At 36.5% G+C, this 15,391-nt stretch overlaps 2 protein-coding genes across 2 annotated transcripts in view; one reads left to right on the top strand and one right to left on the bottom strand.

The window, feature by feature from the left end:
• LOC135273279 (neuroblastoma breakpoint family member 11-like) overlaps nt 1-15,391 on the bottom strand; it is a gene marked incomplete at its 3' end in the record, with an annotated part of 138,835 nt that overhangs the window by 76,465 nt on the left and 46,979 nt on the right. The gene's annotated exons all lie outside the window — the stretch shown is intronic.
• LOC135272311 (uncharacterized) overlaps nt 1-15,391 on the top strand; it is a 107,811-nt gene that overhangs the window by 66,701 nt on the left and 25,719 nt on the right. Inside the window, exons 13-14 of the mRNA XM_064370763.1 lie at nt 97-182; nt 547-591. Of these exons, the coding sequence (XP_064226833.1) occupies nt 97-182; nt 547-591 (131 nt within the window). The remainder of the gene's footprint in view (nt 1-96; nt 183-546; nt 592-15,391) is intronic.

Raw genomic sequence — 15,391 nt, 5'->3', positions numbered from 1 at the left:
TTGTGATAGAGAGTGAGTTGTCAGGAGATCTGATGACTTATACTTGTGTGGCACTTCCTCCTTTGTTCTCATTCTCTCCTGTTCCAACATGTGAAGTTGTGCTTGCTTCCTGTTTATCTTCCACTGTGATTGTAAGTTTCCTGAAGTCCTCCCAGTCACGCTTCATGTTAAGCCATGAAACTGTGAGTTAATTAAACCTCTTTTTTTCATAAATTATCCAGTCTTGGGTAGTTCTTTATGGCAGTGTGAGAATGGACTGATACATTACTATTTAAGTGAAACTAAAGGGTAGGCCACTTTTCATAGAAACACTGTAACAGAGTTTTTTAAAACTTTTATTTTAAGTTCTGGGGTACATGTGCCGGATGTGTAGGTTTGTTATATAGGTAAACGTGTGCCAAACTGTAACAAAGTTTTAAATAACTGAAATTTCTTTTGCCTTTTTCTAGCTTATGACTAGATAATTACGTTAAAAATAATCGAAACTGTCATGAATAATCTAGTTTGAGAAATATGTTTTTACAACTTTATATTCTTTTTTGACAGGGAGAAGTAGGAGATCAAGGAAATATTGGAAAAATTGGTGAAACAGTAAGCCTATTTTATGCTCTTTTTTTTTAATCAACTGTAAGCATTTTTAGGAATCATATTAGCCATGATTATGTTCGCTGTAATCATGTTACTCAGAATCAGAATAATTATTATCCACTGCAAATGTGGACTTACTTGTGATGTTTCTGCTGACAAATAAAACCTATTATACAAAAGAGAAATGAGGGGAACACAATTGACGACATTTTCATTCAATATAAACTGTATTTGTGACTTCAGAAACATTGTTTCTAATATTTGGATTTTAGTTTATTCTGATAGCTTCAATGTAAATTTGACCTTAACATTTTTCTTTTTCTTTTATATATATATATATATTTTTAATTGTACTTTAGGTTCTGGGGTACATGTGCAGATCATGCAGGATTATTGCATAGGTACATACGTGGCAATGTGGTTTGCTGCCTCCATCTCCCTGTCACCTATATTTGGCATTTCATTATTTATTTTATTTTATTATTTATTTTTGAGATGGAGTCTTGCTGTGTTGCCCAGGCTGGAGTGCAATGGCATGATCTCACCTCACTGCATCCTCTGCCTCCTGGGTTCAAGCGATTCTCCTGCCTCAGCCTCTCAAGATAGCTGGGATCACAGGTGTGCGCCACCACACCTAGCTAATTTTTGTATTTTTAAGAGACAGAATTTCATTATGTCAGCCAAGCTAGACTTGAACTCCTGACCTCAAGTGATCCACCCGCCTCAGCTTCCCAAAGTGCTGGGATTACAGTCATGAGCCACCTCACCTGGCCATTTTTCATTATTCAAAAGCTTATTAAATCATAAAATAATAACTTGAGGGTAATTTTTCTTTAGATTTGAAAAGTTGAGGTAAACTAAGAGATATTGAGCTGGAAAGTACAATTGTGTTCCTCAAATAAAGATTGAGTTGTTAAATTAACATTACTGTGGAAGAACAAAGCTTCATGTTGTATTTGAATCAGATTTGTTACAAGTAATTTTACCTTCTACAATGAAGAAAGCCCGCCAAAATATTCTCTAACAAAAGAACTTACATAACATATACAAAGTGGAAAATTAAATTAACACCAGGAACGTGAATTTCTTTACAGTGTGCTAAATTAATTGTCACAAAATAGATAATATCCTTTCTTATGTCTTAAAGTTTTTTTCTATATGATTGCTTTATAGGCTTAAATAATTAAAGAATTATAAATCTTGGTCTTGTGATAAAACAATGTAATACTTCTGATACTCATTTTTTGTCATTAATTGTTAACAAAAATAGGAAGAGTATCTGTGTAGTCAAAAGATCATTGCCATACCCAATTAATCCTGAATCACTGGGAAAGTTTCAAGGAAGTATTTAGCTGAATTAGATTATTAAAGGCTTCTAGTCAAATATGACTGTAACTTATATTTCTCTAATATTACTCATTTATGAGTGACAAATTGCTTAAGAAATATATATATAAAGTTGGCATCCAAAGTTAAAATGCTAATGAAGAACATATTTTCTTAAAATAACATCTTACATATTAAACTTTTAAGTGTTATTTACTTAATAGTTCTGGACTAATTCCACATAATATAAGAACTCACTGCCAGTGCTTTCCAAAGACGAAATGGACTGTCTTGGCAGGTAGTAGATTTTTGTCAGTGCAAGGAAAGTAATATTTATTGAACATTTGCTATGTGCTAGGTATAATGCTAAGTGACATTCCATATTATGGTATTTCATTTAATTGTCAAACAGCTTTAAAAGATACATTTTGTTATTCCAATTTTTAAAATTAGGAATCTGGAGCACGCTGAGTAACCAGGTCAAAGTTACATAGCTAATAAGTAACTGAACTGAGGTTTAAACACAGGGCTCCAAACTCAAAATCCAAATCTCTACATTATGCCATGCTCGGATGTTTTAATATTAGTTCAATAGCTATTTCATGTAAATGTTGTAGAGAGTCTTTAAGTATCTGCTAAGTTATTAGACAAAAAGATCTTTCCAACTTTGAGATTCTATCTTTCTTGTTAAGGATAGCACAGGAAGCCTTCTTTAAAAAATTACTGACTGGATCGAGTTGATTCAAATATATAAAATGTCTAGAAAATATTTTTGGCTCTCAGTAATTCCCAGCTTTCATTTTGTCTTTCCAGTTTCCAAATCTTAGGAACATAGTTCCTCTAATTCAGAGTTCTGTTGCCAAGAAAACTCTTGAGAGATATGAGAAGATATGGTTGTACTTCATGACATCTATCTTGTAATTGTAGTAGCTGATTTTTATCTTGTTCAATCTTTTTATATAGCCATTAACTGCCTTTAACTGGCCTTCCTCCAGGTTTATTTGTTTCTAGATTTATACCAATTAGAACTCAATTTGTGATACAATGTGTCAAGCAGAGCGGTCCCACCTATATTTCATGTCTACCTCTTATAATTATTTACTGTATACAAAGAATTAATTTCCATGAATGTGCCCCAGATGAGTCTCTGATTTCCAAAGATGTCCTCTTATCTTCCACATTCTAGCATTCAGATGTTTAGAAGTAAATCTAGAAATATCTACCCATAAATACCAGTCTTCTCTGTCTTAAACTGTCTAGGACAAAAGTATTTGAAGAGCTATAAAGGGGAAAAAAATGTACTTTTTCACAATTGACCAAGAGACAAATATTGGGATCAGTGGATAGACATTATAAGAGATCAGCTTTTGGTTTAACGTAGACAAGAATATTTTAATAGAATTCCTAGCACTCAAATAGGCTCTTCCATAGAGTGATTTAACACCTTATTATTGGAAGGTTTGATGACTATCTTCAATCATTTATTAGACAGATATTTATTGATTATTCCAGGCACATTTTTAAACATATAGTCCCTACTTTCATGGACCTTACAGTCTATTGGAGGTTTGACAGATATTAGTCACATAAAGAAATATATAAACTCTGAACCATTCCATAAATGAAAAGTAGAAGGGACTATGACAAGGGTGCGAAATTTAGATCAGCTGACGAGAGAAGGCTGTTTTGAGGAAATGACTTATGAGCAGTGATCATAAAGAATGTTATGAGTTAGCCCAGGAAGGGGTGGGGAAAAAAACTGTCCTGGAATATGCAATATAATATAGTTTCCAACTTTGCTACTTACCTTGCTATAGAGAAATTACTTAATGTTTCTAAATATTTGGGGTTTTTTCAGCAGTAAAATGATGAAAATAACTGTCTCATAGATTTTTTATGATGATTAAACATGATAATGCATATAAAGCACTTATCACAATGCCAGTCATGTGGTAAAAACTTGATAAATGTTAGCAGTTGTGGTGGAGGTTATTGTTATGTGTGATGGTAGCTGTTTTGATAAACTGAAATAAAGTTGGTGTGGAAAGACAGATGAACAAAGGGAAAAGGTATGTGAGATGATACTATTGAAGGAGTCACTGGTCAGTCATTTAGGACCGTGTTTATTACTTTGCACTTGATCCTAAGGTCAATAAATAATCGCTGCAGTTATGCTAAGTAAGCCAATGTTATGATTTAATTTGAGGTTTAAGATCACTCTTGTTGCAATGGATTGGGAAGTTAGAACATGACTGTGAAGAGCAGAAGTGGAAGAAGATAACCAGCGAGGATGCCACTACAGTAGTCTATATGAGTGAGTGGAGATAGAGAAGTACATATATTTGGGAAATATTTGAGGTAACAGATTAGAGGTAGGCTGCAAATCAGGGAAGGATACTAATCAGTCCCCAGTGTACAATAGGCCTTTAACAAGTAAACTATATAGGATTTATCAGGAATATTCTGGAAGCACAAGGAAATGGTATATATAATGTCTCAGAATAATCCCAATTCTAAGAATCCATGACTTTTTCTAAGAATTTTGGTGCTTTTAGTCTTCCCCTCACCTGCCAATTTGCCTTCTTTTCTCTGGCCCTTGTCTGTCTGTCTGTCTGTCTGTCTGTCTGTCTGTCTGTCTGTATTTATTTATTTATTTATTTATTTATTTATTTATTCTTTAAGTTCTGGATACATGTGCAGAATATGCAGGTTTGTTGCATAGGTATACATGTGCCATGGTGGTTTGCTGCACCTATCAACCCATCATCTGGGTTTTAAGCCCTGCATATTTTAGATATTTGCCCTAATGTTCTCCCTCCTTTTGCCCCCCATCCCCCAAAAGGCCCCAGTGTGTGATGTTCCCCTCCCTGTGTCAATGTGTTCTCATTGTTCAACTCCCACTTATGAGTGAGAACATGAGGTGTTTGGTTTTCTGTTCCTTGGTTAGTTTGTTGAGAATGATTGTTTCCAGCTTCATCCATGTCCCTGCAAAGGACATGAACTCATTCTTTTTTATGACTGCGTAGTATTCTATGGTCTATATGTGCCACATTTTTTTTTATCCAGTCTATCATTGATGGGCATTGGGTTGGTTCCAAGTTTCTCTGGCCCTTTTCTAGTTGCATTATATCTTTCTGAAGTTGGAGCAAACAGAACTAGAGTAAAGTGTTTTAGAGGCAGTAACATCACAGCTCTCTTTGTGAATTGTATTATGTTTTCTTTACTGTTGATGATAAATCAATCAGCTCTTTTACCAATAATGGGAAACTGGGGATCTCTTTGGCAAATAATCAGTAGGGACTTCTAGGATCATTTTCTGGTCTGATATTTAAATGTAAAATGTGGATTTATTTTTTCCTAGAGTTTCCTTGATTACATTTTCAGTTGCCACATTTCTGCCCACTTGAAGATAGTCAGATGATTGTCCTGTAGTCTGGCCACATTGTTTCATCTCTTAAAATAGAAACCAACTGATTTGATTTACCACAATTATTCCTTTACTTATAGACTTTGGTGAACAAAGGGAAAAGGTATGTGCGATGATTTCATCATTTCCAATTTAGTAAGATTTCATGAGAAATCTGTATCCTCTCTGTTTTTCTGCCTCCGCTCTGGTGTGCTAATGTATAATAAATGACCGATGACCAGAGAGGAAGAGGAAAGGCCATGGATAATCTCACAATCAGGTACTCTGCTTCTCATTATAAAACCTTTAGAATCATAGCTGTTTCCAAGCTGGGTTATAAGCAATTCATTCAAAAGCAAAAAGAGGAGGAATCCGTGGAGGAAATAAAAAGAAATAAACATATTTATTGAAGGCCCGTTAATCTCATTTAATCTTTAAACAACTCTTATAAAGTAAATCTTCTCATTGCATTCTGTAAATGAGGAAACTGAAATGTATTGAAGTTATGTAATATATCCAAATTCATACAGCAAGTAAGTAGCAGACCTGGATTTCAAATCCAAAATTTTTATCTCCAGTTCCATGTCTCTTTTTTCTGCATCAGGTAATCAACAACTTGTTCTGGTTTCTTTTTTGTTTTGTTTTGTTTTGTTTTTGAGATGGAGTATCTCTCTGTCTGCCAGGCTGGAGTGTAGTGACGCAGTCTCAGCTCACTTCAACCTCTACCTCCTGGGTTCAAGCAATTCTTCTGCCTCAGCCTCCCAAGTAGCTGGGACTACGGGTGCATGCCACCATGCCCAGCTAATTTTTTTTGTATTTTTAGTAGAGATTGGGTTTTACCATGTTGGCCAGGATGGTCTTGATCTCTTGACCTTGTGATCCACCCACCTTGGCCTCCTAAAGTGCTGGGATTACAGGTGTGAGCCACTGCACCCAGCCAATTTGTCCTGTTTTAAAATTTAGAGTGTGTCTTTGGGCAGTAATGGTTAGGAGATGTGAAAAAGAGCAAAATAAAATTTGCTCTGTAATATCTTTTATTTTTATTTTATTTTTTTGAGGTGGTCTCCTTCTTGTCACCCATCCTGGAATGCACCACCTCAGCTAACTGCAACCTCTGCCTCTCAAGTTCAAGAGATTCTCCTGCCTCAGCCTCATGATCCAGAGTAGCTGAGGTTACAGACACATGCCACCATGCCCGGTTAATTTTTGGATTTTAGTAGAGATGGGGCTTCACCATGTGGGCCAGGCTGGTCTCAAGCTCCTCACCTTAGGTGATCCGCCTGCCTCAGCCTCCCAAGGTGCTGGGATTACAGGCATGAGCCACCGCGCCCGGCTGCTCTGTCATATCCTAAGCCAAGTTGGCAATTTACTTTTTAAAATATTGTCAAATGTTATTTGCCTCTGAGAAGTATGGAAACATAACGTAATGTATTTGTGATAGAACAGGTGGTTCATGCCTGTAATCCCAGCACTTTGGGAGGTTGAGGCGAGTGGATCACCTGAGGTCAGGAGTTCAAGACCAGCCTGACCAACATGAAGAAAGCCTGTCTCTACTAAAAATACAAAATTAGCTGGGTATGGTGGTACATACCTGTAATCCCAGCTACTCAGGAGGCTGAGGCAGGAGAATCACTTGAACCCAGGAGGCAGAGGTTGCAGTGAGCCGAGATCATGCCATTGCACTCCACCTGGTCAACAAGAGTGAAACTGTATCTCAAAAAAAGAAAAAAAGAATATAAATTGTAAAAATTTTTTGCTATGACTTTTAAGACCACTCGCAATATATTTCTCACCTGTCTTTACAGATGTTATTCCTACACTTTTCAACTTACTGTCTATGATCTGGCCACTCAATATTCATTAAACGTCACTTCCTTATTGATGCTTTTGTTCAGGCTGTTACTGTAACCTCTAAAGACCTTCACTTTCCCACTCTCATTGTCTACCAAGCGTCAACTTTCTAGACCCATCTTAAATTATCTGCTCAACCATGTAGTCTTTCTAAGATGCCCAGTTAGATTCCATTTCTTCCTTCTTTAGGCTTTTCAGCACTTTTATCTACATTATGATGGTTCTTAGCACGCATTGTTGGATTCACAGTAACGTTTTTACTTGAACTATCGATACAGAAACCTCTTCTACAGCAGTGACAACTTGCCTTGTATGTTGTACATTGACACTAAGTGTATGTTGCACTGTGACAAATTAAGAAGAGAAAGGTAATTTTAAAAATGTATTTGCTACTGTCTGTATGCTCAGAGGATATTGGTGTGCTTAATCTAGTCTGCAAATGGGATAGATTCTTGTGAAGCAGTCAGAATAAGGAAGGACATTTCAATGGGAATAACAGCATCAGAGTAAAATATGGAGGCATGAGACGACCTGGAGTGTTTGCAGAACTGTACTGTAAGCAGTTAATGATAGCTGGAGGGAGGTAAGGCACAATAAGCCACAGATCACCTAGCTTCTACTAGTTACCTGTAATGTCCCACCCAACTTCCTGAGCTCACAAATACTCCTTTTTCTACAAGTCAATGGTAGTATCACTTCCATACTATACATCAAGTATCCTCTGTATTTTAAACATGTTTCTATTACCACTTCTTGCCCTTTTTTATTTGCATATGTCTTTTCCCTTCTGGGCCTTAAGTCCTTTAAGCACCATGGTTTGTGCAGCAAAAACTAAATCATGAAGGGTAACTTCTGTTTATGAAATCAGTAACAGATGAAGGTAATCCAAAAGCTTCCCCTGATCTGTAGTTTTCAGTAAAGTTAAAACGTATGCCTAATGCTTACTGGGTTCAAGCCTGTACTCATCACCTTTCTTCTAAAGTTCAATCCACCCCCTCCTCTTAGTATTTTCTGTAATTGATACCCATTCTCCAGTTACCAGGTGATGAAAGCTCAGCATTTTTCTGTATTCCCTCTTTTCCTTTGTACTTACTTTCAGTAAGTTACTAACTTTTCTATATATGTAATGTTTTTGCATCCATTCTTTACAACCTTAATCCACTGGCTCTTTGACACTCTCACTATTCCACAGATACTTTTTGGATACCAATTGTTTGTCAGACATACTGTTAGGTGTTACAGGTAAATGGTTAAAAAACATTCTTGCTTTGTATGTGTTGGTTGGGAGACAAGTAAAAATCCATTATGATACGATATTTTATGACTATAATACAAGAGCACTGCAGTTTTTGTGGGATAATCAGGGGAAGGCTTTGAAAAAAAGTCAGCTCTTGAGCAGGACCTTGAATAATGTGGAGGAGTTTTCCTAAAAGTGTAAGAATGCCTTAGGCAGCACTCTAGATAATAGGATATGTACAGAGGCTGAGAATCATGAGAGAACCAATATATGCTGAATAACAATTAGTTTTATACCACTGGATCATGCAGTAAAAGGGAGGAGGGAGAAAAGAAAGGGTCTGAACAAGGAGTAGACAATGATGAAATAATGAGGAACCCTGTGTATATGCCATCCGCAGTCATTAACATTCTTCAGCAGTATGGAGATAATTGAATTTATAGTAATATTTTGAAACAGTCATATTTGCCAGTTAGAAATGTCGTGCTGCTGCAAGATAAAAGATAAATTGGAGATAAAGGGAGACCAATAACAAAGTTATTGCAGTAACATTAAAGAGAGATGACAGCGAAATGCTTCAACTTGGACAACAATGAAGAGGAAAGTTATGAAAGATATTTAGGAAATAAAGCAAAAGCTCCATAAATTCAAGGACTATATCTTATATACAGTGCCTGTCAAATAATATATATTCAATAAACATTTATGTGAAGATTAATAATTTGGATCGACTCTATTTCAGTTCCCTTTTGAAATGCCCTAGACTTCCATCTCTGTATATATGTCCAAATTTTATCTATTCCTCAAAGGCCCAGCTCAAACACTACTTGTGGAGTATTTTCCCTAAGTCTCTGAGCTAAAAATAAACCTTATCTCTTGTTAGATTTGATAAAATGTAGTCTTTTACAATCTGTAACACTTCCTTCCTTGTGTATTAGATAGTCCTAAACTCTTTGATTATAAATGTCTTAGGGAAGAATCCATGTTTTCCTTCCTATTTATATTCCTCATACTATCTAGCACCAGTTGTTCAATAAATATTTGTTAAATGAAAAAGTGAAAATCATATCCAACTATGATTTTGGATACAAAATATCTTAGAATAATATAACAGAGTGGGTAAGAGTAAGGACTCTAAGACCAGATTGCTCTCACAGTGTAATATAAGATACCAATATTCAATGATAATATAAATAGAAACAAAGATACTGAAAGATGAAAAATTGTCAAAAGTGTATCAGGAAAGAATGTTAAGCAAAAGTTTCAGAAAACCTCATAAAGATTAAGTAATCAACAATTCTTTGTATTTTTTAATGTTGTACGTCGCTTTTTGATTTGCGGCTAGATTCAGCTTGCCAGTATTTTGTTGAGGATTTTTGCATCAATGTTCATCAAGGATATTGGCTTGAAGATTTTTGTTGTTGTTGTATCTCTGCCAGGTTTTGGTATCAGGCTGATGCTGGCCTCGTAGAATGAGTTAGGGAGTCATTCAAAAATATAGTTTTTTGACTCCTTGGTGTTGCTAAGTTGTGTTGGTATACAGAAACACATGGTGACATTGCTTTTCTTAAGGATCATCTAATCTCAAAAAGTAAATATTTATAATAGAAGAAACAGGGTAAGACTGAATGGTTTATTTAGTTACCAAAAAGTTCATGCTAAATAATTTAGTTACTAAAGAGGATAAGTGTAGTGAGAGTTTATGGTGGTTTAAAATAGTCAAGAGACTTCTTTAAAAAGTTAAGACTTGATTTATCACTTACAAAGTAAGAATAAATTGATTATTTTTATCCGGAGACATGCATGAGACTTCATGGGGTAATTGATAACAGTACAGAAAGTGATACAGGCTGGGAAAAAAGAAATGAACTGTTTCAAAAATACCAATTTCAAAGAAACACAATGGCTGAGGGAAAAACATAATGAAATAAATTCTTATAGCATACATGCATGACTGCCAAGTTCCATAAAACTTCTGTGAGGGAGGAAGTGTCAGGGGATTGGGGGATTTCCATGTACTGCTGATAGAAATGAAATATCCTTAAAATTATTCTCTTTTTAATAATACAAGAAAAAATTACAAATAGTTATTAGCCTCAATTAGAATGTTGTATTTTAGGAAGCAGTATAGTGTAATGTCTTCTTAATGTGATACATGCCACTTGAAATTGAACCAGTTACACTGACATTTTTAAGTCAGCTTTTTAAAACAAATATTTTGTTTCCCATAACAGAATTATCAGAGGTTCTTTATTGTTAAAGTATCTGTTATTTTATCCTTTCTGGTATCAATAGATATACTGACAGGAGATGAAAATATGTCCAATAGTCACCTATTTTCATTAAGTTTCTAGTTAGAGCAGCACAGATGAAACTGAGAGAATATGCATGTTCTAAATAAGGCAACTTGGTTGGCTTCAATTTTCCTTCTTCATGTCACCCATACTAACCTCCATTTCTTCCACTGGACTGGGGACACTAGATTGTAAACAGGTGGGTTCACATTTGTTTCCCGATTAACACATTCCTGGCATATGGCAGAAATTTAGTGAATAAGTCTTGGATCAAAATATTTGCCAATCTGGTGACCATCAGGGACAGTAGAGTTCTATGTGTATTTGCCAAGACTATGGCAGGTAAATCTAAAATTGTATATGTGGGGATGTGAACAAGGATGTTAAAGCACTGATTTAATTGCCAAGATAATAACCCAGTAACCCATGAGGAAATTGGGGCTAATACTTACTAAGCAGCTGTTCATGCCATGTGCTAATTATTTTACATTTAACATCTAATCTAATCCTAAGGCTTTGAAACTCAGGATTGTCCCTTTTGTTCGTATGGAAAGCATGAAGTACACACTAACTGGATTTCTTTTATAGTCATTAATTTCCCATATTGGCTAGCTGATACATATATATCACATAGAACAATTAAAAATTCCAACAGAATAGTAGCTCTATTTCAGTTTGAATATTGAAAATTAAACAGACTGCCATATAAAATTGTGGTGCTTTTCTTTAAATAATTGTTACATAAGAAGGAGAAGGAATGAATGTGTTATTTTAGAAAGTGCATGGGTTTTGAAGTAAGATACATTTGAATTCTGATCCTGGATTTCCACTTCCTCACTTGCAAAACTTAGGGTAAATATTTTAACCATGTTCATTGTCAGGGGTAGAAAATAAGAGCAGCTTTGGATGAAGCTGGCACATAGAAAGTGCTTATTAAATGGTAATGATTGTATTTATTGTACTGTTGCTGCTACTGCATAAAGAGAAGGATAACAAGGCAGTTATATTTCTCCTTTTCCCCAAGTTTCTCGTGAAGATACCTTAGGACGCTGTGTTGGAGGGTCCCCGAATCACTCCCAGGTTCAGTAATTCACTGGTAGGACTCAGCATATAGTCATACTCATGACTAAGATTCATTACAGTGAAAGGATACAGAGCATCAGCAAAGGGAAAAGGCACATGGTGTGAAGTCCAGAGGAAACCCCATGCAGTGTCCCAGAGTCCTCTCCCATGAAGTCACACAGTATGCACTTAATACCCTCTACTCAGAAATGAGTTGTAACATCTTAAATATTGTCTACTGGGAAGGCTCATTACAGACTCAGTGTCCGTGATTTTTATTGGGGGTTGATCACATAGCTACCCTCTGGCTATCATATAGCTAAATTCCAAACTCCCAGAAGATAAACAAGTGCTTAGCATAAACCATATTATTTGCACAAACAGTTGAGGCACAATGAACCACTCTTGCCAGTTTTGGAAATGCTGGGTACTGTCTCCAAATCCAAATTCCCCAGACACCAGCCAAGAGCCAATCTTGTAAACAGGTCGTTGTAAAGATGACAAACTCAAGCCTGCTCTCTTAACTTTTTTTGCCCAGATGTGCAGATGAAATGTTCATAGGAGACATTATTTGAGGAATTTTATCTTCCAAGTAACCAGTAATTTACCAGCCAAATAAGTCTTGAAGAACTATATTAATATTCCTCTTGAGAACATTTCAAAGACTGAAAGATAGAGTCACTCAAATTGCCTATAGGAAGTCTGAAAGTGGGTCCACTTATCTCACTCTTAAAAATCCAGAACCACCTGAAATTAGAACCATCCTCCACTCTCCCCACACCAAGATCTAGCTTAGTATATGTATCTGGTCACCCCATAAATAGACCAACCTATACGGCATCTGTGGCAGTAGTTAGCAGCAAGTCAGTTGCTGATGGTCTTAAGGTCTTAGTCATCAGTATTCTCAAGGATGAAAACATTGCTTGCTTTTTTTCTCCTCTATATATTACAGGACTCCAATACAAGAGAAAGGTCATACAAACCACACTCAAGGTCTAACTTAAGGAAGTCACGCCGGGCGCGGTGGCTCACGCCTGTAATCCCAGCACTTTGGGAGGCCGAGGCGGGTGGATCACGAGATCAAGAGATCAAGACCATCCTGTTCAACATGGTGAAACCCCGTCTCTACTAAAAATACAAAAAATTAGCTGGGCATGGTGGCGCGTGCCTGTAATTCCAGCTACTCAGGAGGCTGAGGCAGGAGAATTGCCTGAACCCAGGAGACGGAGATTGCGGTGAGCCGAGATCGCGCCATTGCACTCCAGCCAGGTAACAAGAGCAAAACTCTGTCTCGGAAAAAAAAAAAAAAAAAAAAAGTCACATAGAATTTTTTAAATAAAATTGTTTCAGCTTTTCAGTCAGTCAGGGCATCCTTAAGCTTCAGGATTTTCAGTACAATATTGTTTTGTATTATTATATTTAAGAATCTCTTCTCAACCAGGCATGGTGGCTCATGCCTGCAATTCCAGTACTTTGGGAGGCCGAGGCAGGCGGATCACAAGGTCAGGAGTTGGAGACCATCCTAGTTAACACAGTGAAACCCCGTCTCTACTAAAAATACAAAAAATTAGCTGGGCATGGTGGCACATGCCTATAGTCCCAGATACTTGGGAGGCTGAGGCAGAAAAATTGCTGAGGCAGGAGAATTGCTTGAACTTGGGAGGTGGAGGTTGCAGTGAACCAAGATCATACCACTGCAATCCAGCCTGGGTGACAAAGCAAGACTACATCTTAAAAAAAAAATCTCTTCTCTACACAGAGGAAGTGTCCCACCTGTGAAGTACTAATGAGAGATTTGGGCTATAATCTCAAAAGAGCAAATCCAAAAATATAATTCTGGAAAGAATAATTTTAAAAATTATTTTTAAAAGATTTCTTTACATTGTTAAAAGAAGTTGTATTTGAGAAACATAAAAAACATGACAGAACACTTCATAGGCCACTTTAATAAAATAGGCAATGATAACATACATATTTTTGCAAGCATAAACACTCAAATATTCAAATGACAGTTGCATGGATATATCAGTTACAAGCAGATTAACTATATTCATAAATAAATAGGCCAAAAAGTGAAATGTATAAAAACTCATATCACCTGCGGTTGGTAATTGTCTATACCCAGCTTTATAACTGCAGCCATCTGAAATACTGTCATAGAGAACCTAAGTCTTTTGACAAGATCAATACAAAAGCTGCAGTGAGTCACCACTACATATGCAGTTTCCCAAAGAGCTGAGATCTTTAGAAATTTTATCTTTCACAAATGCAAATGTACAAAAAGGACATCTCTTCATTTACTGGGAAACTTCAATGTTTTTACTTATGCACACAGTGCCTACACACACTGTCAACATTGTGTCAATGCACTTCATAGAGTCAAATTCGCAAAAATGTAAAATGAATTAGAACTTTCTAAAAGTCTTTTCCTAACTTAGACTTCCAGTTTGGAATGATATGAAGCTGAAATACGTAGCATAGCAAATTGGTGCTATGTGTGAAGGAGTAGAAGTCACACATGATTGCATAATTTAGAAGGAGAGATTTGTACTTTTAACCTGCATTTTCACTTCTGTAATCTTTGAAACACCTGCTGCACTTGTAGTTAGAGAGTGGTTGTTGTCTACACATTTTATAAACACATGTTGTCGATTTGAAAGTCTCATTATTGCTCAACTGTTGCAATTAAGTGGTTTTCTGCTTTTACAATACCAATAGTAATTAACTTTTAAACTTTTTCACCATTAAGTAGCCTCATACGCTTACCACACTCTTTGGGTGAGGGAACAATTTCACAGATCTCTTTCATTGTGTTGTAAGGAATAAAGTATGAAGGAATGATACTCGGCTTCCCCATAGCTTATTTGGGTTAGCCAGGTTTCTGCAGAGGGACAGAACCACAAGGTTATATGTAGATATGTGAAAGGGGATTTATTAAGAGAAGTGGCTCACATGATTATGGTGGCTGAGAAGTATCAGAATCAACCGTTTACAGACTGGAGACCCTGGGATGCCAGTAACTTGGTTCAGTCCAAGTACAAAGGCCTCAGGACCATGGAAGCTGATGATGTAACTCAGTCCAAAGCTCAAAAGCCACAGAGCATGGTGTAAGTCCTGGAGTCCAAAAGCTGGCACGCCTAGAGTTCTAGTGTCCAAGGCAGCAGAAGAAAAGTCTGTCCCAGCTCTCAGAGAGTGACCAATTTTAATTCTGTATTGGTTCTCTCCAGGCCCTAAGATATCGGATAGTCCCTGCTAACACTGAGGGCAGATCTTCCCCACCTAGTAGTCCACTCAGGGTTACATACTAATCTCCTCTGGAAACACCTTCGTAGACACACCCAAAATAATGCTTTACCAGGTTCCTAGGTATTCCTTAGTTCAGTCAAATTGGCACCTGAAATTAAGTCATGTCTACCCCTCATCAATTTGGTGCCCATAGGCAAATCCTCACACCATATATAATTTCCAAATAAAGACAGTGACAAGGTAGTAGTTTCACCTAAGGTGATGTAACTAACATTGCATTGTGATTTTCTCTTGTATTATCTTGTGTACAACTGAAACACACTAATCCCTTCTCCGGGTTTAATTGCATTACCCTGCATACAACTGAAAACACACTAATCC

This window comes from Aotus nancymaae, unplaced genomic scaffold (assembly GCF_030222135.1).
Source record: "Aotus nancymaae isolate 86718 unplaced genomic scaffold, 86718_ANA_hifiasm-v0.15.2.pri h1tg000007l, whole genome shotgun sequence".
NCBI classification, from domain to species: domain Eukaryota; kingdom Metazoa; phylum Chordata; class Mammalia; order Primates; family Aotidae; genus Aotus; species Aotus nancymaae.
This window is presented reverse-complemented; position numbering and strand designations above follow the sequence as displayed.